At 38.9% G+C, this 25984-nt stretch overlaps 1 protein-coding gene across 1 annotated transcript in view; it reads left to right on the top strand.

Annotated features, from left to right (window-relative positions):
• LOC311004768 (polycystin-1-like protein 2) overlaps window positions 1-25984 on the top strand; it is a gene marked incomplete at both ends in the record, with an annotated part of 50201 nt that overhangs the window by 18266 nt on the left and 5951 nt on the right. Inside the window, 18 exons of the mRNA XM_083996937.1 lie at window positions 868-981; window positions 1079-1193; window positions 1277-1467; window positions 1550-1780; window positions 9312-9413; window positions 10446-10624; window positions 10764-10910; window positions 11481-11680; window positions 11891-12132; window positions 12298-12499; window positions 14424-14670; window positions 15092-15332; window positions 15501-15597; window positions 15700-15834; window positions 18812-18997; window positions 20552-20882; window positions 23443-23576; window positions 23695-23822. Coding sequence (XP_083853063.1) covers window positions 868-981; window positions 1079-1193; window positions 1277-1467; window positions 1550-1780; window positions 9312-9413; window positions 10446-10624; window positions 10764-10910; window positions 11481-11680; window positions 11891-12132; window positions 12298-12499; window positions 14424-14670; window positions 15092-15332; window positions 15501-15597; window positions 15700-15834; window positions 18812-18997; window positions 20552-20882; window positions 23443-23576; window positions 23695-23822 — 3222 coding nt within the window. The remainder of the gene's footprint in view (window positions 1-867; window positions 982-1078; window positions 1194-1276; window positions 1468-1549; window positions 1781-9311; window positions 9414-10445; window positions 10625-10763; window positions 10911-11480; window positions 11681-11890; window positions 12133-12297; window positions 12500-14423; window positions 14671-15091; window positions 15333-15500; window positions 15598-15699; window positions 15835-18811; window positions 18998-20551; window positions 20883-23442; window positions 23577-23694; window positions 23823-25984) is intronic.

The following is a 25984-nucleotide window of genomic DNA, read 5'->3' as shown; positions in this document are numbered from 1 at the left end:
GGGTGAACTATCCCTTTAAAGGTAATGAACCTACTCCTAACACTAGGGATTATGGCAATAGGCGGATTTGCCAAAATGTTGAAATATCCCTTTAAGGCTGCATTGTATCAGAGTAGCCTTACAGTACAGCAATACAGCAAATGGCTGCTACAGAATGTGTTCAATAACAATAATATTAATAAGAATAAAAGGAGCACACAGAGAACTGCTCTCATGTGAGTGATTATGATTGAAAGGGCTATGCGCAGTTGTTGTTTTAATTCATGCAGATTGTAAATTAGCATTGATGGAGACTGATGCACTGAACTGGAAACTCAAAGCCCCCTAGGTAATTGTAGAATCCTCTATATTTTTATCTCCACTTGATGACTGTGCTCTCTAAAAGTCTGCCTATCAATCAGATCTACTTGTGGCAGTGGCACATCATATGTAAAAGATAGAAGCCAGGCAGTCCACAGTTTGTTCAGTTTGAACATGTTTTTTATACTTACCTGTTGTTATTAATCACACACATTGAAATTGAGGTTTGTTCGCATATCTGTAATTGCAGTATGTACCATAAATACACATTTGCTTGAGGGGAAACACATTTTTAAGAAGCTAAGCTAAAACTAAATGAAGGTGAATTACCAATCTTTGACACATTTGAACCTGATGTTTTGCATCAAATTTCAGAGTTCATTAAAAAAAACATATGTTGATGTTATTCAGCTTGGGAGCCAAGAATTATTTGAAGCCACAACTGTAAACTGTTTAGTACAGGGTTTGATTCCACTTTAACTTGATAAAACTAACAATAATTATTTTACGTGTAAGCTTAATGAGATTGAATACTATTTGTTAACTGGCATTTCACCTGGCACACAGATCCTGTTGCCAAGACCTGTTGGAGAACAGGTGAACACCTCAGTTTTGGACTTGGGGAATTTCAGCACTACAATCATAGATGTTCCTTCAGAAGACTCTACAATGGTGTTAAAGGTTCAGTATATGCTTTATATCCATTTCTGACACATGTAGTGACTGCTATCATTGCATTTTCAAGTAAATACATTTTTGCTGATATACATTTTCAAAGATGGTGCCTTCAGAAGATTCATTACGCTTCAAACTGTATCTTGGTTATGCGGGCTACCCCACTGATACAAATTACATAGCAATGACAGAGATGCCTCACCAGGGAACTACACAAGGTAAGATTTTTTTTTTTAAATTTATATATATATATATTTTTAATCTCTGGGTGATGTCTTGAGTGCTTTTGTGTTTGATACAGAGGAGAGATACTCTTGGATACTCAACCCTAAGAGTTTAAAGGGAAACACAGGACTGCACTATCTTGTAGTGAGACCCATTGTAGGAGCAGGTATAAAATCCATCAATGCCAGTTTATCGGTGACTCCCATCACTGCTGCATGTAAATATTGGAATGAATCAACCCTGGACTGGAGCGACACAGGATGCAGGGTAAGCACAGCAGTCCAGTCTGACTGTCATGCTCAACATGTTGCCTAACCTTTAATGACAGTAAACGCTGTTGTCTTTATAGGTTGGGGTGAATACCACACATTTAGTCACCCAGTGCCTCTGCAACCATCTCACCTTCTTTGGGAGCTCTTTCTTTGTCACTCCCAACCTTGTTGACCCATCACAGTCTGCTCAGCTGTTTGGGACTTTTGCTGAAAATCCTGTGGTTGTCTGCTTTGTGGGAGCGCTCTTTGTGGTTTATCTCTTGGTTCTTGTGTGGGCACGACGAAAAGACATCCAGGATACAGCCAAGGTATAGTTTATCTCCATTGGCAAACTATAATCTAAAACTAGAAAAAGCATTTCCAAGAATGGAAATGGTGTGACTGCTGTTGCAGAATTAGCAAATGGTGCAAGCAGTGATCACCATACAAATGTTTGACCAAGGTTGGAATCAAACCCACAACCTCATGGTCACCAGACTTCCACTCTACCTCTAGGCCACAGTGCACACGCAGTTGCACCTGTTGGAAACACTGTCAACATCAAGAAAGCTTGAGAGTCAAGCTTGAATGACTTAGAATGAAAATTTCTGTGAATTTCAGGCTGAGAGCAGCAGTTTCAACATGAAGCAAGTTATCAGAAGTCAACAGAGGACGACTGGGAAAATAATTCACTATAATTGTTATTGAGGCAAGATTTGAACCAGTAACTTCAGGTAACCTAACACACTAACCATATGGCCACAGAGAACCTGAGTTACAATGAGCTTTATACTATGAGGAATCAAAGACTGTCCAATGACAGCTGAATAATTGGAATCAAAAGTCAAGCAATGATGTGAAATGACTGAAACAAGGAAGGACAGTGCACGCACATCCAAGACAGTGCAGGCAGGTGCAGGACAAAAACTAACAAGAGGAAAAGACAAACGATGTCCGCACAACTGCTATAATCGAGCTCCCAAGAATTTATTATAAGGACAACGTTTCGACCACTTGGGTCTTCATCAGGTCATCTGATGTGTAGGGGGATGGGGCACATAAATAGGGGGAGGATGCCAGCAATTAGTGTCACCTGTTGCAATGACTGAGGCAGGAATTGAACCCATGACCTTATGATCATTAAGCCTTTACTCTGCCACTCGGCTACAGAGAGCACACTGCTTTCAAGACTGTTGTCATTCATTGTAATGTGATGATGTGCTGCAAACTGGTATGAGTAATCAAGGAGATAACAAACACCTGTAACCAATTGAAGGCGGGGGAGGAGAGCAGAATTCAACATAACATAACAAGAGTTCTTCCCTTGGATTCGAACCAGTGACCTTGGGGTTGGCAAGCAGCCACCCTAACCCCTACACTACAGTGGAGTTGTGGGGAAGAGATTGAGACTTTGATGAATGTGAGATTTTTCAATGATGCTTAAAAAAAAAAGTAAGGAAAGTGCAGAAATTAGCCACACCAAGCAAGAAGAGGACTTTTTTGTGACCTGTGACTATTTTTTGGTGAATTAAAATGAATTAAAAAGCACTTAACAGCAAGTTACAAAGTTGAGCTCCTTCTCCTGCTGATGTGAAAAAAATGCATTGGGCTGAATGAGAGCAGAGAGCTCCCTGGCTGCATTTAAAAAATATTTTAAATTATTATCTAAGTCTCTTTGCATTTTTGACCAGAATTTTAGCCAGAAGACAAGTGTGGCTACAAAACTGGAGAAAATAATTTGTCTAGAGTTTAATTTGTGGCCGTGCTGACAGTTTAGCCAGAAAAACTCTAGAATGTTTTTTCGCCTCTATCCACTCTGACACCACTCTGGCTCTGCTCGTTAGACGCAATACACACCCATTATAAAGCTGAAAAAAATCAGAAAAAGTTAAATATTTTAAAAAGTATAAAGAGTTAAAAAGAGAAAAGTAATGCCAATAAAGTTAAAAAAAAAAGCTGCACGTTTTGATATATGAATTGTTGAAATCGCACAAAGTATGAAGGACTAGTTTAAAACCGTAAAAAGGCGGAAGAAAATGGCCGAACAGAAGAACAATAGTGTGACTGCTCAGCAGTCACACTAATTAAAGTAGGCTACTATTATCCAAAATGTATTCTTCTGTGTGTTCTATGTTACCTAACCAATCTTTAAAGAGAATATATGGGCAGACATATGTGCCACCAGAAACTGAATTTGAATCATTCATATTTGAATTTGAATTGCTGAACTTGAATAATTGAATTGAAAATTTGAATTTGAATCACATAATTTGAAATTGTATTGTTTAATTTGAATCATTGCATTGAAAAACTGTATCTGAATAGTATCATTTGAAATTGAAAGCAAATAAAATTTGATCCTCACTGAAAATACAACTCTCTCACTCACAATTCAAATTCAGTTTTCAAAATTCAGATTCAAAATTTCAAAATTCAAATTCAAATTCAAATTCAAATTCAAATTCAAATTCAAATTCAAATTCAAATTCAGTTTTACCGTGACAGACATCCGGGTACTTGAAGGATGAAGGAAGAGCAATCGAGCTCAGATACACAGGACTCCTCGCCTGTGTATCTCAGTTTCAGTTCAGTTTATTCAGTTTATTCGATCAGCATCAGCATCCCCCCCCCCCCCTTCTCCACAGGTAAAATTTACTAAATGTACACAAGTGCTTACTGTACATGTGATGAGGGGTGCTGATCGAAAAGGTGTAGGCTGAAGCCTAGGCTTATTATGCCTACCCTTTTTACCAAAACAAAAAAAGAGGTAAAGAGAGAGAAAAAAACAAAAACAAAAAAACAACAATCAATCCAGAAACTATTTCAACAAGGCAACTTTTACATTAGAGTTTAAATCAAACAAGCATTTGGCGCTCATAACAAATCTATATATTCTTTAAGTACCTTGGATTTAAACATTTTCTTGAAAATAGAAATCGAGCTACACATTCTTAATTCCTCATCATAACTGTTCCACAAATTGACACCTCTGACGGAAACACAACGCTGTTTTATATTAGTTCGTATTTTTGGTCTTTTATAGACACCTAATCCTCTCAATTCATAACGACTCTCTCGAGTTTCAAACAGCCTCTGAGTACTGCAACAAAACATATGGTTATGCACTTTAAACATAATTAGAGCCATTTTGAAATTAACTAAGTCGTAAAATTTAAGAGTCTTTGACTGTACAAAATAAGCGTTTGTTGACTCTATAATATTTAAATGATTTATAATTCTTATAGCTTTCTTCTGTAATTTGAAGATAGGTTGAGTGTTAGTTTTGTACGCATTACCCCATATCTCGGCACAATAGGTCATATATGGGAGTAACAACGAACAGTAGAGTGTGTATAATGACTTTTGGTTGAGATAATTTCTTGTTTTATAAAATATTGCAATGATTTTTGACATTTTGGTTATCACATTGTTTATATGTGGCTTCCAACACAGTTTGTCGTCAATTGTAACACCCAGAAATTTGTTTTCATACACTCTTTCTATTTCAATACTATTTACTATAATTTTAACCTGAGTTTTAATTTGTTTGGTACCAAAAATTATAAACTTTGTTTTATTTAGATTCAATGATAACTTATTCAAATCAAACCAGTCTTTAAGTTTGTTCAATTCATTTTCAACTATACTCAGAAGCTGTTCAAAATTTTTACCAGAGCAGTAGAGAGTGGTGTCATCAGCAAATAAAACACATTTCAATAAATCGGAGACATTGCAAATATCATTAACATATAACAAAAATAATTTAGGGCCCAAAACGGACCCTTGGGGAACCCCACAGGTGACCTTCAAGTATTTAGATTTTACATTATTTAATTGCACATACTGATATCTGTCCTCCAAATAACTCTCCATCCACTTATAAACAATCCCCCTGATGCCATATCTCTCTAATTTATTCATTAATATTCGGTGGTCAATAGTATCAAATGCCTTTTTTAAATCAATAAAAACACCTATTGTGTATTCCTTATTGTCTATTGCATTTGATATCCCTTCCACAAGTTCCATTACCGCCATCGAGGTGGACCTTTTTTCTCTAAAGCCATACTGGCTATCACTCAATAGATTATTTCTTTCAATGAAATTATCAAGTCTATTTACAAATAACTTTTCTAAAATTTTTGAGAACTGCGGGAGTAATGATATTGGTCTATAGTTGGTAAATAGATTTCTTTCAGCAGTTTTATAAATAGGGATAACTTTTGCTATTTTCATTTTTGAAGGAAAAATACCTGTTTGAAAGGATAAATTACAAATATACGTAAATGGCTGAACTACATATTCAATGATACTTTTAATTAATACCATGTCCATATCAAAACAATCAGAGGATTTTTTATTTTTGAATTTATTAACAATCTCGAGTATCTCTCTATCATTCGTAGCACTAGAAAACATGGAGGAGGAATTTTTACTAATATACTTATCTATCTCATTATTACTTTTTGGCTTCGGAATATCTTTTGATAGGTTGCAACCAACCTGAACAAAGAAGTTATTAAATTCATTTACTATTTCTTCAATTTTATCTGTAATAATGTCATTATCTTTTACAAAGTATACTGGATAATCCTTTTTTTTAAAGCTCTTTTTAATTATACAATTTAATACTCTCCACGTTCCTTGTGTGTTACACCTGTTCTGCTCCAATAATGTGTGATAATACTCTTTCTTATTTGTTCTTATGATGTTTACAAGTTTATTTTTATATACCTTATACTTTAATTCAGCCTCTTTAGTTCTCAATTTTAAGAATTTCTTGTACAATCTATTTTTCTTTTTACATGCATCCTCTATCCCCTTTGTGATCCATGGTTTATATTTATCATTATGTTTTCTGTTTACTTTTTTTAGGGGACAATGTTTCTCGTATAGTGAAATTAAAGTAGACATAAATTTATCATATGCACAATTTGGGTCTTCACTGGCATAGACTTCATTCCAGCGTTGTCCCTCTAGGTCCATCTTGAGGGCAGCAATGGCTTTAGGTGTTTTATGTCTTATCATTTCGTGTGTATGAGTCTTTTGTTTAACTTTCTTCCCAAAAAATTTTTGAATAACTGCAAAAATAGGAAGATGATCACTAATGTCATTTATTAGAAGTCCACTTACTATTTCATAGTCCATTTGATTTGTGAATATATTATCTATCAGTGTGGCTGTATCAATGGTTATTCTACTTGGTTTTAGTATTACAGGGAAAAGGTAGTTGCTATACATTGTGTTAATAAAGTCAATTGTTTTTTGGTGTCTGTTTGGGTTTAGCAAATTTATATTGAAATCACCACAGATTACTTGCACTTTGTTATCATTTAAATTGTTAAACATAGCAGCTAGTTGTTCATTGAATATATCAAGACATGAACCTGGCGTCCGATAGATACAACTAACAATTACATTCTTTGCTTTTTCATTATGAATCTCAATGGTTAAACATTCAAGTACATTGTCTATAGTATTTGTCATACAATCAATCTGGCTGCATCGCAAAGTTCTATCCACGTATAAAGCAACCCCACCTCCTTTTTTATTCACCCTGTTCATTGAAAATAGTTCATATCCTTCCAGTTCCATTTCCTTAACTTTCTCTTTATCAAGCCATGTTTCTGATACTGCAATTATATTAAATTTACCATGTTTACTCAAACACTCTTTAATTTTTGAAATATTTCTATAAAGACTTCTACTGTTGAAATGTATGATTGATAGTGCATTGTCCATGTTGATACTTGTGTATCTGAGTCATGGATCTATCTGAGCTCGTAGAGAGTGTGTAGCTGTGCTTAACTGGTTCAACTCTGGTGCCTCCACAGAAATCAGAGTCACGCTTCTCATACAGGAGCTGCTCCTGTCTTTGCTGCTGCAGCGGCGGCGACAATTCTCAGTCTAAACTCGGCTAAAAAAAGAAAAAAGGAAGCCGTCTTCGCCGTGACCGGCAACTCCGTTGTGACGGCGACATGTTTCGACAGCTGTTAATTAGCCAGGCTAACAGCGGCTAACGCTGCCTGTAGCCGAGCGGCTACTTAGCGTTAACTGCGTTTACATCGATTAGCAGACCTGAGGGGTGTACTCATGGATGTATTATAATATCCATGCGAAGCGAGTTAGTGTGTTAGCGAGGTATGTTGAGTCTAAAGCCGGGCTCTCCTGTACTACAAAGGTGGCTCTCTTTTAACCCGGCTAGATCACTATGTAACTTATGCTTAGCTGGTAACCTGGTCCCGACCAGGTTAAAATCGGCTATAACCGCGCCGCTGTTTAACGATTTAACTCATTTACAGCTGGTGTCAACTTTACTTTGAAAGTCCAGTGGAGCTGGATCAGATTAGCAGCTATTTAGCAGCTAACGCTGATATCAAAACATGTTGCCGTCACAACGGAGTTGCCGGTCACGGCGAAGACGGCTTCCTTTTTTCTTTTTTCAGCCGAGTTTAGACTGAGAATTGTCGCCGCCGCTGCAGCAGCAAAGACAGGAGCAGCTCCTGTATGAGAAGCGTGGCTCTGATTTCTGTGGAGGCACCAGAGTTTAACCAGTTAAGCACAGCTACACTCTCTACGAGCTCAGATAGATCCATGACTCAGATACACTGGCGAGGAGTCCTGTGTATCTGAGCTTGATTGCTCTTCCTTCATCCTTCAAGTACCCGGATGTTTGTCACGGTAAAACTGAATTTTGAAAACTGAATTTGAATTTGAATTTGAATTTGAATTTGAATTTTAAAATTTTGAATCTGAATTTTGAAAACTGAATTTGAATTGTGAGAGAGTTTTATTTTCAGTGAGGATCAAATTTCATTGGCTTTCCATTTCAAAAGATACAATTTTTCAATGCAATGATTCAAATGAAACAATACAATTTCAAATTATGTGATTCAAATTAAAATTTTCAATTCAATTATTCAAGTTCAGCAATTCAAATTAAAATATGAATGATTCAAATTCAGTTTCTGGTGGCACATATTTCTGCCCATAAGAATATCTCCTAAGATTCTTAAAGGAGCTATTTGTAAGTTTTGCTAATGATACATATAGCCAGCATTAGCTATTTACTGAACAACCAAGAAGAAAAACGTCTCAACTTAAATATAAAACTTCATTTTTCATCTTGACAAGAGTTGGTCACTCTTGTCTTTATCATGTCTGAAGTTACTGTAGCACGCCAACCAGTTTGCTCAGTCCATCTTGTCACTTTTCAATAGCGACTATTGATAACCAAATGGCTAAAGAAGGGACAAGCAACAACTGTGTTAACCCTCTATTGCATGAAATATTACTAAAGCATGGTAAAAAAAAATGTTTTACATGTTTTTATTACTTAAAATTGTCTAAATAACAGAAATATAAAAAAAAATCTTACTTTTTTTTTTTAAGGGGGGGGGGGGGGGGGGTCGTTGGTAAATTGTTGCCATACGGCAACAATATGCAATCGTGGAAAGTCTAATTTTATTTAAAGCAAAACTCAACAAATCCATCTCATACTCAACCAAAACTAACAAACAAACATTTATACAATTAAAACATTGTATAATTTCAACAGTTATCTAAAATGTCTGAGAACCTGGAACCCGTCTCAATGAAGTACATTGAATCACTCATTTTTATTTCATTTCATTTAGTTATCTAGAAGATATAAGTGCAAGTCCATTTAGATAATATGTGACAAAATACCTCTAATCACAAAATATAAAAAATGTAATGTGTGGGTGCGCGAGCGGATCGATCGATTGATCGTCGGGGGCGAATATCGCAACATTTTTATTTTTTAAAGACGTTTATTAACGTTAACAGGAAAGTGCTGCGGGAAACCCTGATATTTTGTGTTTGATGGTTAATTGGCAGGTAAAGGTGACAGTGCTGGAGGACAACGACCCCTTGGACGAGTATTGCTACCTGTTAAGTGTTAGCACTGGCCATCGAAGAGGAGCATCCACTTCCTCCAAAGTATAGTTTTTACATTACAATATTTGTAGCCAGGCAGTAGTAAAAGGACAGTTTACTAATGGCTCCAGCACCAGTAAGAGAAAGTATTTAAAAGGAAAAGCATGCATGTTACGATCTACTTTGCAATGCTCTTGCTATTGCTATAGTATCAATATGGACATTTGGTGGTGCTAATTATCCATTCAGTTGGAATTAAATTATTGCAAAACACAACAATTGAAAATATTCACAAATTGCAAGACTCAGTCAAAATTAAAATGGTCATAAAAAATGTGATACTTAGATTTGTTTCGCTTAGTACTTTGAAGATGATCACAGTCTTTTCATCGCTTCAAGTCAAAACACAAACATGCATACAGTATGTGTTGTGATTTAATTGCTAAATGTTTTTCTGTTGAGATTTGTCGCTTTTGTATTTGATTAAATACCAACTGTTTTTAAGCACAAATTGAAAACTCAGTTTTACACTAGGAGCACACTGCCCGAGTTATGTGTGCGGTTCTGCTGCATCACAGCTACTGCTAATTATCTTTCTACATGTAGTTTGCCTTGGAAGATGGCTTTGAACAACCTGCTGGGTGTGTCTGCTACCATAGGCACTGAGATGAAAACCCAGAAAAGACATGGCGATGATTGGATGTTACAAGCTACCCATATGAATTAGCCAACAACGCAGCAATAAAGCAATAAAAACTACTGCCAATCTGCCAACACACTCTTACAGTATCATCACAACTACTCCTAATGTGCTTGATTTAATTTGAACTGCAGTCAGCATCTTTACCTGGGAGACAGATTGTTGTTTGTCAGCTATGCATTAGTCAGTGAAGACCAAAACTGATCAAAAGAGGAGTAGATACTGCCCTGAAACATAGGTCAATGTTTCAGTATTCATTTCATTTTTCTTGTTGATTGTCACTGTCCAAGCCAGCCCCCAGCCTAGCCAATCTCCTACAGGCTATGAAGAGGTACAATAAGTACATTTCTTCCTGTGTTTGGCTTATAACTTTAAAATGCATTGATCTTTTTTAGGTGACAATCACTCTGCTGGGTGCAGATGAAAGCAGTGAGCCACACCACCTGACAGACCCAAAGAAATGTGTGTTTGATAGAGGTGAGGTGGATATGTTCCTGTTGACTACACCCTTCTCTCTGGGAGATCTGCAGGGCATCAGGCTGTGGCACAACAACGCAGGGAGCCATCCTGCATGGTGGGCAAATATCAAAATGTCAGAATCACCCAATAGAAAGTCATCATCGGAATACATCTATTGTATTGTGATGTGTCTTCTAATGCAGTTGTTTTCAGCTAGAACATGTGCTGTACTGACTCCCACTGGCTTTTCTCAGGTATGTAGGTAACATCATGGTGCAGGATATACAGACCAACCAGAAATGGCATTTTCTTTGCAACTCCTGGCTGGCCATTGACATGGGTGATTGTTCACTCGATAAAGTTTTTCCTGTATCCACAGACATGGATTTGAAGAGGTTCAGGTAAGGTAAAAACATTGATGCGAGTGGGCAGCAAGACTGCACAAACAAGCACACCTAAAGGCAAATGAGAAAGCCAGACAAGTATTTCTTATTTGAATAACAAAAGCAATGAAATGAAACGCAAATGATTTGCATTTTTGTTCAAATAATGGCAAATTTACCGCTAGCATGATTTTCATGCAATGACAGAGTTGCTTATGATTACTAACAGAATGAAAAACCAGAACTTCAATTTAGCCCCAACTTTCATTCATGCATGGCAAGGAGAAGCAGAAATGCAAATCCAAATCCAAACAACTTTAATATTACTCACAGGAACACTTCAAAAAGGCAACCTTAATCTAGACTCACCTATTTTATTACAGTTGTTGCCGAGGTCCATATTTGCTGTGCAGTATAAGAACTCGACTGCATTTAAGAAATACAAACTGTCACTTTCCCAATAAAACATCCTAATAGGAGATAAATGTATGACACTAATCCATTTCTAATTGGCAGCTTGTGTAGCATTAAAATGTTTAATCCTAATGTTTTCTCATGGTTTCACGCATTGCTACTTGTATTTTGCAGTAATTTGTTCTTCATGAAGACAGCAAAGGATTTAAGTGATGGACACCTCTGGTACTCTGTGATCAGCCGACCACCAAGCAGCACCTTCACTTGTGTGCAGAGAGTGTCCTGCTGTTTCTCTCTGCTACTGTGCACCATGCTGACCAGTATCATGTTTTATGGCATCCCAACAGACCCATCTGAACAGACCATGGACCTGGGTACAGCATGTTCTCATTACAATTCACTTCACAAAAAAACAGTGTGGTATTAATCTTGGGTTGTCTCTTTGGTGCATACTATTTCAGAAGGATTTTCTGTGATGTATATTCTGTAAATTATAGAAATACTTTCCTTATCAATTTGTGCAAAACTCATATGCACATTCATTGCAGTCTCTTTTCTCTCTCACTTGCCGTCTCTGCTCCCAGGTCACTTTGAGTTTACCTGGCAACAGTTCATGATTGGAGTTCAGAGTTCGCTCATAATGTTTCCAGTGAACATCCTCATTGTTAGTATCTTCAGAAACACTCGACCTCGAGAGACATCTTGTTGCAAGTGCAAAACAGAAAAAACACGTGCCTGTGAGCAAGAGAAAACTTCACAAGCTCCTTCTTCACAGACTGCTACCACCAACATGAATACCACTGTCACTTTTGACAATATTATAAAGGTAGGTGTGCCATGTTCTTTATAATGCTGTCACAGCACACAAATGATATAAACCACTTGTGCGTTTTATCCACATACTGTATATCTATTTATTTAGAATTATTTAGTTTATTAAAAACAAACAAACAACAAACACTTTCTGTTATTTTCTCGTTTTCTCTCTCAGGATATCACAAAAATCGCCCATGTTCTGTCTAAGACTGTGAAAAGCAACATCCCATGCACAGAGTTTTGGCCAGGACAACATTTTGATATCAATGCCGTCCTTTGTGTGGTTGAAGATTTCATGAGACAGAATAACAAACACAGTGAAAGCACCCAGTCCAAAACACAGAGCTTCTCCAAACCTGTCCAGCCTCAATTACCAGGTATGTTTTGCTGTGGATACAGTCTTGTATTGATTAGCTGCACTACTCTTATAGTGTGGGGGGAGGAGAACTTATTAGAGAACTGGAACCCTGTCTTCCTTTGCAATCAGTCATCTGTTCTCCTCAGCTACATACCAAGGTTTCTGCCCATTCTATATTCACTCACTGAGGAATTCTGTTATAAGGTTTGTGAAGATTTACTGTATCTCTATAGCCTAGAAATCTAGATGTACCCTAGCGGCAGCATGCTCCATAGGTGGGTCTAGAAACGAGCCATAGGAACTTTTTGAGTCTCGAACACCGTTTGTGTTCACCAATCACAGCGCTCTGTTTAGAGAGTCGTTGGGCGGGCTTAACGCGATGACGACATACATTTTAATTGGCTTGTCAGGCTAACGTCATCCTGCTCTTTGCTCTGATTAGTCGTAACTACTCTATTGCGTGCATAGGCAGTTTGAAAGACAGCCTTCATCCCGCCCCCTGGATTGAGCCGACGTCTACCGGTCGTTGCCAGACTATACATTTTAATGATATAGTCAGGCTTGTCAGGCTAGTATCCCTATAAGTCACTGCACAATTATAGTGACCCCACAAAACGCTTTGTGAACACAATGTTTTTGGGACTCCTCAAGGATATCCCTTCAGATCTGTCACAAAAACCCATTTCAACTGCTTACGTTTTGATGATCAGGTGTCAGAGTACAAGACCACGGTGACCTTACAGTACTTGTGAATGTGATATATCAGGAGGGGATAATGAACATACTGTAGGACTGACTGACCAATGAATATTTTTTTTCTGCAGCATTACAGGATGAACAAAGTGTACAACTGTGAGGCAAAATGCCAGTTTTATATTATTCAGATTCGAGTATAAGAAATTCCCACTGTTTTATTTTGTCATCAACACGGAACAAATTAACACAGTCTTAGCCACTGCTAAGTTACTGCACAGTTAAAATGAGAAAGTACACACATTTTACATTGCGAGGGTTACAACTAGCCCACTTCTATTTAGCATAGAACAAATACAGAAAGTACCAGTGTTTGTAAACTAATTAAAAAGACAAGGGAAAGAAAATTTCACTTCCCTTAGCTTAAAAGCCGTTTTTTTTCTATTAACTTCACTAAGGAGATTATGTTGTCACCCGTGTCTGGTTTACTAAGCAGGTTGTTTACAGTGTTGGGCATAAACATGCAAAGTCTACCCAGTACCACAATGTCAGACTAGAAATGCTGCTTTTTGGTTGCATGCCTCTGCTATGTAAATACATTTTTAGGTTATGTAATGAAAATGTTTGATGTTAACCCATATTATGTTTACAAGTGTTGTATACTGTAATCATGTTTGTGATTGAACATCTTTTCACCTTGTGATATGTGGTACTTAATTGATCCCTTTGACGACAGCAGTGTGAGGTACACCAGATTATCCTCTCAGGACAGGTTAAAGGTTAAGAGCCATAGAGGCTCCCATAAAAGAGTGTCCTGTGGAAATTTACAAGGGATTGTTATATCCATGTTTATCCAGAACAACATTAAATATTGACCATTTCAAATTTCTAAGTCTGTCTAATATAGTATCACACATAATAAGGCACAGGGGAAATACAGAAATAAAAGATCCATTGAGCTATTCAAATTGGTAGAGCAGAGTTTATTCTTTTAGAGGGGTTTTTGTGTTCTAAAAAATCAGATCATTCAGGTAACAAATAACTGAGACAGTGCCTGATGCCAAACCTGCTACAGCCATGCTCAAGTCAAGCCAAGTCAAGTCATATATATACATACACATGCTGTGTATGTATATATAAAATGGAGCTGGAGGAAGCCCGAGCAGCTTGAGGTCTTTTGCTTGTAATAAGACAACTTGTTAAATAATTGCCATCAGCATTGAATAAAACTGTTGTATTTACATCTCCAGAAGGAAACTCTAATGCGCTTCCAGTGACAAACATGGAGGTCATTCAGAAGAAGAGCAACAAAACCCAGTATCTTTACATGCAGCTGTGCCACATCGACAAAGAGCTGAGCCTTCTGGGACCCTCTGGCTTCCCCTGCCCACACAGCTACAACCAGGCTCTGCAGCAAGTACAGGGCATGAAGAGCTTCCTCGAAGATCAACTCCTCAAATGCAGCTCCACCAACCAGGATGAAATCACCCAGAGGAAGTACAGAAGTCTCTCATCAAAAAGACCATACTAAAGAAAGCCCACAGACTGTGTAAACTTACAGTATATGGGCTTTTTTCTGCAGGCATTTTCTAAGTGGCTAAAACACTTTTTAACAGCTAGGAAAGAAATATCTGCCTTGTTGCTGAGTGAGATGAACAGGTCAATACCACTCTCACGTCTGTATGGAAGACGTGAAGCTAGAGACTGTTATAAATGGGGAAAATGTCTCTGTCTGTGCTTTTGTAATCCCCAAGACACACAAATAAACTTAGATCCCAAAAATGTTGAATGGTTTAGGATGGAATACACAGTCTGTGGGTAATAGGCTAACCCAACATCTCTTATGTTATTGTGTACAGTCCATACCATACATGAAATCATGAAGTCATATCTTGTAATGTGTCTGACTCAATTTCAGGTTTGGTCCAGCAGACAGAGCTGATAGTGACAGTGGTCAGAAGAAAAGTGGGTGCTGTCATGGAGGGCTACCCTGGTGGTTTATCTTTGTCGGCTGGTTGTTCGTGATTGGCACCAGCGTTGTGTCGGGATATTTCACAATGCTCTATGGTTTGAAATTTGGGAAGGAACGGTCCATTAATTGGTTGGTATCCATGATTGTCTCCTTTTTTCAGAGCATCCTCATCATTCAGCCCTTAAAGGTGAGAAACCATGTTTTTCTTCCTGATTTGTTATATCATAACTTAACTTTCTTAGTTTGATGGTTTTCTCACAATGATAATGAGCATGAGGTACTGCTCATTATGTGCCAGATATCCTCTTCAGAATGAAACTAATGTTCTCGCTTATGTTCATGCCTCTTATCGCAGGTGCTATGCCTTGCAGCTTTCTTTGCACTTGTAATAAAGAAGGTTGATGAGGAAGATTTTCAAAATGTGGCATCTGTAAACAACAAATCAAGCCTAGGTAAAGAAATAGAGATGGAACATAGTAATCTCAAATTACAAGTGACTCATTGCTGATCAAAAATGTTCAGGTTTTACAACATTTATATCTCTTCACCTACAGGGGATCTGAAGGACCAACAAACGTTCAGACTTGATATGAATCTCTATGTGCCACCTCAGCCTGCAGACATTAAGAGGATGAAGAGGAACAAGATTATGGAGCAGAAAGCTTTTGCCCTTCTGAAAGAGATTTTGAGTGAGCACAAAAATATTTTTTTCTACCTATACTTTTACTAAGATCACAATTCAACTGTTTTCCAATGATGGAGAAGATGAAAAGATCCTGCTCCTGGTTTAACGCACAACACTCTGTTACTGACTTTATCAGATAAACCACATCGTAATCTTCACTCCCTCATTTAACCAAAAAAGTGAGAGACACACACACACAAAGTTGAGTGAGTATTTATTGTCAACAACAACAACCACAAGCAGCTGTCTCTAATGTCTGTAGCTCACTCTACCTGACCTGCGCCGGTTGGAAGAGGTGAGTAGCCAAAAACTTTACCAAAGTAGGCTAAGGGTGTGTGTGTCTGTGTGAACGCTTCGCGTAATACGGCTCACACGTCGTCCATTAATTCTTGATCAGTGAACACCTCGTCGGGCTGTGACATAACAGGGCTGGCATCGGCAGCCTAGTAACAGCCACAACACCAGCTAAACGTGTGTTTCCTCAAATTTGAGGCGGAGCGGCCACTGGCCACCCTGATTACCGCAGAGATTTTGTGCAGTCTATGACTACCCGGCTCCATTTGATTGGACGATGCCAGTGGCTGCTTTTGATTGATGAAACACAGTCATTTGACAGAGTATCTGTTGGAAGCAGCCAGAGAAGCGGCTTCATTAAAACAAAACAAAACATCGCCAATCGTCCTCTCAATTGCGGATAGACGATCGGATCGCCAATCGGCACAACCCTAGTGTACACAAAACATTGTACATGTGAAATTGAATAATCAATGATTTGGGATTTTTGGATTAATTAACAGTTAATGTTTGTGGCTGTGGTTGGGGTGGGGGGGCTCAAAGGTGCCTCTTGCCTGGGCCCTTCAGAGTGTCTAGAAACCCCATTGACTTCTCTTGCTGACCAGCTGGTGTAGACTGTGTAGTCCGCTTTCTTCCCGTGATATCCTGTGTTCAGTGAGGCCACTCTTTATGGCAGCCAAGAGGAAACAAACTTGATTGGTGTAGACTGGAAAGCAATGACTGGGGTGCAACCCTATGTTGCCACAGTCTTGCAGGATTATCAGTGCCACAGGGCTAACACACCACTTGTTATCCTGCGTGTTTCTTTTTCTTCTTGTTTTGTGTCAAATTGCGGTTTGCTACTTCTCCTACAGCAGGATTCCGGACAATTTTTCATGAAAATGTATGAAAAATGCTTAATTGGGATTTGTGTGTTATTACCTTTTCCTTATGAAATACTTTTTTTTCTCACTCTAAGAAAAAGCAGATAAAATCACCATGGCAACCTCTGAGGGCAGGCTGACACACATCTGATTATTAGGAAAATCTAGCATGTTAGTGAGTTTGTCACCTACATGTAGGCTACTTTAATGTCAAAATCCAACACATCACACACACATGCACAAACAGGTTGACAGCTCCTTAATGTCAGTGTTCAGAAACATCATGTGATGTTCATGTGTCTCTACAATAGGCTACTGTAGGCTATGTGACCCTTGATTTTAAGGGCATGGGTTTGATTCCCATGTTGACAGAGATCCTGGAACTACGACACTCCAGCAGTGACTCCCGTTACTGTCTGCCAGGGAATATTCTAGTTTTGCTAATTCTCTACTGCACCCATAGACCTACTGTATGTTTGCAGAGTGAGCTACTAACACAAGCTGTTAATCATTGTTGCCTGATCCTCACCTGCTGCTCTTATTCTCTTCTGCATAGCTATTCCTGGCACAAACAAATTAATATTTTCTTCTGTGATATTTTCTGTGAGTTTGATATAAATTGTACTGTACAGTATGTACTGTCTGCAGGAAAGTTCCACATCCTCCTTCCTAAAGGCCACAACTGATGAAAGCTTTTACAGTACCCTCTCTCCTATTTTGCCTTGTCACTACATGACCTTCCATCTATATCAGTGAAAGCACTGCAACCTTATTTAGTGTCACACATGTGATGATCGACTGAATCAAGCTTTCTCCTCAGGGATAAATATATGTTGTATACAGTATATGTATACACCTAACTCAACTTGCCATCAGCTAATACATGTACCAACTCTACATATTATCTGCTCTCCACATTTGCTGCTTTGTATGCTAAAGAACGCCATAGAGACCGTATGGGAGCTTTGTGGGGGTGGGGGGCAGATCCGTTCATGTATGACTCACACAGCAGACAGTGCATGTGAGTCTTGTAGCTTTAAAGTCTGTGGTTCCTACTCTGATAGAGTTTAGTGACGTTACACAATTGAAGTGGGTGTTTTGTCCACTCCACATCCTCTCGTATCTGCTATATTCTCATGATACAACCGAGTTGGAAGAGTTTTCTTTATAAAAAAATTCACACATAGCACCAACACAAATATTAGGAGCACATTAAGTAAAGTTCTAAGTTAGTCATGTCTTTAAAGCAGAAGTAAGTGATCCGGTCGTTTTGGCTAACTTCTTGTCAGCCGATGGAGTTACAGTAGCAGTCCCCGCCCTCGTCATGGATCTATTGGTCCTCGTCCCTACGTCACCACATGCACACGCATCCCTTGGCTGCACACACAGAGAGGACCGCCCCTTTATGCCATTCTCTCTCCTCATTGGATAAAGGTTGTAGGATACAAGGAAAGTTTTCTCCTCGGCTTACAGCAGAGCAGAGTGACTGACAGACCCGTGTTTCAGACCAAACACTGTATGTAAGTGATTGCCATCGGAAGATATAACTATTTAAGACTAATTAACACAAAAATTCTGCTTACTTCTGCTTTAAGTCTTACTGTAAGTCATCAGCTTTAAATAGCCTGCTACTTAATGCTTGATAATAGCATATTGTTTAACTTCCACTTAATAAGCAGCCCGCTACGTGCTGTGCATTTACAGTAATTCAGTGCAACCTCAATGTTTTATCCATTATAAAGACAAAGAAGGATGTTTCATCAAATGTTTTATTGTGTAAGTCAACTGGTTCTGACCTCAGCCCTCTTGTGTTGTGTGTTTCAGCCTACTTCTTTTTTTTTTGGATGTTGCTCTTGGTAGTCTACAGCCAGAGAGATCCCAATGCTTTCTACCTAAACCGGCACATCAGAGACAGCTTCAGCAGAGCGGTCACAGACAGCATGAGTCTTGAGGAAGTGTTCACTTGGACCAACACAACTCTGCTCAGTAAACTATTTGGAGTTTATCCAGGTAAAACCATTTCCCCCACAGAGTAGTCAGACCCTGTTGTTTTAATCTTAGTAAATGTGGTGTTGGAGAAAGCTTTTGGCCTTTATCAGTAGTTATTCATGAATTCTGATGCAGCAAGCAAAAGCTATTTACAAACACACTATTTCAAACATAGTCATCATGGTAAGCACAAGTGCTCAGTCTTTTCATTTGTAAATCCCTACATTACATAAGCATCTCTTTTACAAAATATTTATTCAGCATTGCATTTTCATGATTAAATTGGTAGCATTGCATTTATAAATTACCTTCCTCAGCACAAACTGCTTGGTACAGAGCAACTCATGTTTCAGCAATAAAGATTATCTTATATTATGTTTTCTTCCTCATAGACATTAAATATTAACTGACAGCCACAGAAACACAGGAGACAGATTTAAAATGATACAAAACCAGAGGGATGTTTTATACAGACAATTATTCCTACTTCAATGAAGTTTGATAAATTATTCAGTAAAGTAAGTGGATTACCCTGCTTCATAAAACCACTTTGATATGTTTTTATGCCTCTGGCCAAGAGCAACAGCCAGAGGCATGATGTTTTCAGGTTCTCTGTTATCCATCCTAATCTTGTGAACACAGTGTTTCATTGATTCCTTTAAGGAATTTAAACCTCAAATATTCACTTTCTGATTAGATCTTTACTGATGAATGCTCGATCTTCACACAAAGTATGATTTAGACCCGAAATCTAGAATTAATTTGTTAATTGTGCTAATCATGCAATTAATTCCTTTTGAGTCTCCTTCAAGTGCATAAATCACAAGTCTAACCAGACATGGAATAAAAAATACAAGATGAAACGTGACTTGTGATCAGTTAAGGCACACAGCTAAATGGAAGTCACTCTATGTTCTTCTAAGTCTGAGCCAACAAGTTGCCAAGTGTTGGTATGAAAGCTGTTGGGTGGTGTAGAATCAAATAACTATCCACTTGACATGAGCTCCACATCAGCACAAGCTAATCTCTTTGTATTTATGGTTTGTTGCATCACACAGTTATTTAGCTTTTAAAGTCTTCCAGGTAGGCCAGTGTCAGGAGGAGCAATGGACAGGAGCCAGTTTATTCTTTATCCCAGCACTTCCCTGGACAACTGTATCTACTACAGCAAGAATTCATAGTTCAATACTGAAGTCCCTGTCAATGGGTCTTCTCCATCCAGAATGAATGGCTTGTTCAACTTTCACATCTCTTCTCCAGTCATATTATTTATTATGTTTAGGTGTATCATTTTTCACTTTTTACAAACTTACATGTAAGTGTTTGTTAATGATTAATCATAACTTTATTTGTGTATTTCGGCATTGGGGTGGATGATGGTCTGATTTTAGTGTCAGAGCAGCTTGTCTGGTTAATCGACGAGGGAATGCAGATTAGTTAACTAACAGTACTGGACACAGAATGGCAAACATCAACATTAAGAAAGAAAAAGTGCAGTCGCTGCAAACATGTAGAACCCACCAGCAAAAAGACCCTTATGATGATTGTAAAAGATTGTTATACGCTTTGCTCCAGGATTTATCACAGACGGAAACTCCAAGCTAGTGGGCAATGCTCGTCTTCGTCAACTGAGAGTGAAGAAGAACTCATGTCAGACTGCAGGCTCCATGCTGCAGTTTGTGCCCGGCTGTCACGCACAATACTCATGGGAGGTGGAGGATACAGGCTCCTACTACACTGGCTGGAACGGATCCGTGAGGGGTGATAATGCTACAAGCCCCTCCAGCCCATGGATGTATCAGACACAGGATCAGCTCAGGGCTCACCCAGTCTGGGGAAAGATGGTGCTCTACAGGGGAGGTGGCTTTGTAGCAGAGCTTGGTCCAGATTTACAAAATGCAAGCAGGTATGTACATAGATTAGCAAAACACCAATATTAGAAGCTTTTTTTGTTGTTGTGATGGTTTAATAAATGACTCGTAACTTGTAGGGAGAATGGAGGCTCTCTGACTTCCACGTAGCGTCTCTCGACTAAAAAACCAACCTTGCAAGATCAGAGCCGCAGCCCTGGTGTACTAGCTCTCGTCTCTGCACACCGCGACACAAATATAACCCGTGATCTCTTGTTTATGACAGATAAGATTCCACAAATATGCACGTCGTGACATCGCACATGATATACAGTATAATGGTATGTACCGCTCCATTGATTGCTTTCTTGCCGGCTTCATTGTAAACAAATGCATATGGCCGGAAGGAGGGTTAGCAAAACAGTGGAAAAGTGACCAAACTTGGATAGTTCCCCTTTAAGCTGTGGCCTCATTTCAATTATCCATAACAATGGAGCAAAAACCTTTATTTATATTCTCTTGTTACATTTAAAGGAACTTGGGGGAGGATCAAGAAATGAGACTCATTAGTGACACCGTCAGGTTAACTCATCAGCCAAGCCGGTGCGAGAGTACGCATGAACTCTTCACAGCAGTGCAGCTGATGCTGTGACATTGTGGCTGTATTAAAAATCGCACACTATGCTGCTATTACGTAGCCTATTGATTTGGCCAAAATGTAGTATGTAGTATGCAAACAAAATCACAATCTGCAGTATGCGAAAAATTCCCGGGTGTCGTACTGATTCAGAAAATATTTCCAGTGTGCATCTAACCCATGGATGTATAGATCCATGATCTGACCAGTACATTGTGTACTGTATCCCAAAATGCAATGCACCCCTGACCTCTAACCCTAACCAATGACGGTTTAGAGCAGTGAAGTGTTGCTGTGTACCATGACCATGCTATAGAACTTAATCAAATAAAATAAAATTGAATGTAGACTGATCGGTTCATTGTAAACATTGATGTGAATGTGGTGATCAAAGAGCCCAGAGGCAGTCATGCTCTTCTTCCAATACACACCTGAAGCTTCACTTTTCATTCAAACAAACTAATGCGGCTTCCACAGTTGTTAGATTTGATCAACGAGACCAACATTTATCTCCGGGGATGACGACGGAGGTTGACTGGGCAATGAGCTCAGCAGCCCGGCTGCTGCCTCTGTGATGAGCCTCTGGTCCCGGTCGTGGCTCCCACAGTGGCTCTGCACTTCTCTTAAAACGTAGGAGCAAATTTCCAAACAGGCATTATTTGGATAAACTGACCACAGATGAACGGATCGGTTCATTGTAAAACATTTATTTTTTGATGTAAATGTGTTGATTTCTGTACATGCAGAGCCCTGAGGGCGTGCTGCTCTTCTGTCCAATACACACCTAAAGCTTCACTTTTCATTCAAAAAAACAAAACAAAACTCATGTGACTGCCACAGTTGTTAGATTTCATCAATGAGACCAACATTTATCTCCTAAAAAGAATTTAACCAGCAGGCGGTAAACCTCTAAAAACCTGTGGGTAAGTTACTCGGCATTCGTGGTCGTTAATTGGATAAACTGAAAACAGATTGGGAATCTAAACTGTGACTTTCTCGCATGAAAAAATATTAAAACTTAATAAAGTGGCGTTATTTCTTTACTTACAAGACCTCTCCGCCTGTCGTGAGTCAAAGCCGTCGAGGACGTGCATCGTCATCTGACATCACGTCCGCAGGACTGTGCGGGAAATTTGGACCAGCAATTGCACCACATTATGCAGCACACAGCCTGTTTAAGGCAATGGTTTTGAACGCTTCATCATATCATCAAAAACTTAAAATGCATGTGTATTTTTTCACAAATCCTGCGTCAAGTCCCTTTAAGGTTTATACAGGACACAAATGCACATGCAGGACACAGTAAGATTTCACAAACAGTAAGTAGCAGTTGGGACATTTCAAAGTGAAAGAGGAAGTATGAACTAGTACAGAAACAAAAAACATGGCATTTATTGGAATTGATTGAATTTAGTAAAGGAATTTAAATATACCTTAGAAATTCATTTTTTTTTAAAGAATTTTAAAGTAATTCAGCTGAGGTTTCTACTCTTTGATTGAAATCCACCTGTGGTCATTAAAGCACTTTGAGTCTGTGAGAAACAAGGGTCTCTGGTTGAGTGAACTGTTTGACCTGTGGAGCCAGTTGAGCATGTTTTATTACTGAAGCACCTGCCCCATCCAGGCGTCAGGGAATCCTCACAATGGCCCCTCCTCCTTCATACAAAATCAAAATCAGCAGGGTTCGGGGCACAGTAAGATGCTAATTACGTGAATGCACCATGCAGTGCACCTGCATTTGTTGTATTTCCCCACTCCTTTTTCAGGGTTTACCTTTAGTTATCTTTATCTATGTGAGTGAAGTCTCCAATCCAGGCCTTGATGGTTTCTCATACTGTGCAGTGACCCTCAAATGTATCAAAGCCATGAATGTATTATTATTTATAATACAGTACATTCAAGGAAAAAATGTATTCTGTTGATATGAAGGATTCCCATACAGACAGGGCAGTTGATGTTCTTGTGTACTTCATTCACAGCACTCTAGACTATCTGTTCAGGAACAAATGGCTGGATATGTACACACGGGCACTCATTGTAGAGTTCACTGTTTATAATGCTAATGTGAACCTCTTCTGCATCGTCACACTCTTGTTTGAGACCGCAGCCGTTGGTAAGGCTGACTTTTATACCATTATCCAATTTGCAGCTATGTTAAAGATGATTTGTATAATATTCTCATCCCATCAACTGCATGCATTTAGATAAAACTGTTCTTATTGATTTTATAGGAGCGTTTCAGTTCCACACTGAGCTGCACAGTGTTCGTCTCTACCACTCAACTGGAGGTTTTCACATCTTCATTATGGCAACTGAGATCATATACTTGATTTTCATCCTCTATTACATGTTCCTGCAGGTAAGCACTAACATGATTACAAGAGAATATGTTCCCAGAGGGATTACTGATGCATCTCCTGGAGACAAATTCAGACATTTAAAGAGACTGGCACCAGGGGCGCAGATAGGTTTTTGAAACTGGGGGGGACAAAGCTGTCAGCAACACCCCCCCCCCCCCCCCCCCCCATCTGCCTCTGGCCTTGCCGTCCCGTCTCCTGTCCATCCTTCTTCTGACCCTCCTTCTCTCTCTCTTTCTTCTGTCCCTCCCTCTTCTCCCTCTCTCCCTTCTGCCTCTTCAAGCTGTAGATCTAATGCACAACTGCTGCTACCCTCCAGTGGATCGCTTTCAGTTTCACCTCCCTCACTGCCATCTTCAGGAACTACCTGCAGGCCAGGACCATGACAACATTTTAACATAGCATAAACAAACATTATAACTGCTTTAAGGCATTAGCGCCATTGGCAGTAATTTAACATGGGCATACCTACAGGCTACCACAGAGGCTACCAGTCCCAGGAGCCATATCTCTACTAGAGATTATAAGATTCCATATGGATATGCCAATATAATGTGTTGCTATGGTGGCCAAACTTCCTGTCTGCATAAATGAGCCTGTCAACCAACATCACAGTACAAGCATTTTATTTTAATAAGCTTAAAATAATAAAATATATGTTATTTTGTGTAGTGCATTTTTGTCTATAATGGTTAGTAATGCCTACAAAGTTCAATTCTGGACTCTAAAAAATAATTAACTGTGTCTGTAAGGCGAGATAATAACAAGCTAACAGGCTCAGTCATTCAAATTCAATGGAGGTGATGTATGACAACAACACAATAATTGTGTTAAATACTGATTCACCTTAAATGGAACACATTGCGCCGAGTGTTAGTAACTAAAATAACAGTTCACGGTTTAAAATGATGACGTTAGCAATCGCTGTTGAAACTGTAACCTAACAACTTAGAGTCTAGACCATTAGGCTTGGCAATATCACGGATTCAAGCAGGCCTACACATTTCCAGAAGACCCCAGAAAGCTGCAATGGACGATTTAATTGATAAAAAATAAATGCATAAAGGTTTCCCCCTCCCCTCCCCCTTGTGAAATTGGTCTCTCTTCCTCTATTCTCACTCTGTGTCTCTACTACGATTTTACTTCCACGGTGAGATTTCTTTGAACAGACAGACTACCAACAAAAATTGCAAGGTGATATGATAACGTTTATGATAACACACACAGTTTACTTACAGTTGATGCTTTTTGAAAAAACGATGCAATCGTTTTCTGCTTTTTGGGTTTGGCTGGCCTCATCTTGCATGCCGTTTTGTTGTTGGTAGTTCTAGGTTATGGGGTCCTAAACTAGGAGCTGTCCCACTGATGCCTGTCATATGCGTTCTGGGTAACTATGGTAACCAGGCTTGAGACGACGCAGCCTACCCAGCTCAACAACCGAATACAGGAGTGTAATACCGTTTCTCGCCACATAGCCCATACGCGTCCAGAGAGGCGCTATTTCGCATTTTTTTTGGCATTTTTTTGCATTTCGAGATTTTTCTCTCCATAAAAGTGAGGGGGACGGATCCAAGTGAATCAGAATCTGGGGGTGTCGAGTCCCACCTGTCCCACCCTCTATCTGCGCCCTTGACTGGCACATGTTTCTGTTTTTTTTTTACAGTGGGTTTCACAAACTCCACGTAGTGATATGAAGGAAGCATGCCGCTTTCATGGCCTATTCTAAAAAATACCATTGTTGTTAATAGCAGGAATCAATTTAACAAGAAGTATTATCGTCAAAGAAACTGATGAGGTACAGCTTTTGAAGCTGCCGTGTTCAAATTATGCATAATTAAACTGAGAGTCAGTTCTTTTTTCTTAGTCCAAAGTTATTTCACAGCCAACTCTGAGCACCCGCCAAACACTGCTCACCTCTGCAATCAATGTTTTATACAATATGACAATAGACTGCTTAGTAAATTAGATTATATGTATAATTAAGATAATTCAGTATAACATAGGAAAGGAAATATTGGCATCCTCATGGGCTGTCGATGATGATCATGTTATTTTCTTCAGAGCTCTGAGTCATATTTAAAAGATTGTATGTTTTTCTCTCTTGAGCCATTTTAGTTCATGTTCTTAGGTGCCTACCATTAAGTGTAATTTCTGAGTCATTGTG

This window comes from Trachurus trachurus (genome assembly GCF_905171665.1).
Source record: "Trachurus trachurus genome assembly, chromosome: 21".
NCBI classification, from domain to species: Eukaryota; Metazoa; Chordata; class Actinopteri; order Carangiformes; family Carangidae; genus Trachurus; species Trachurus trachurus.
This window is presented reverse-complemented; position numbering and strand designations above follow the sequence as displayed.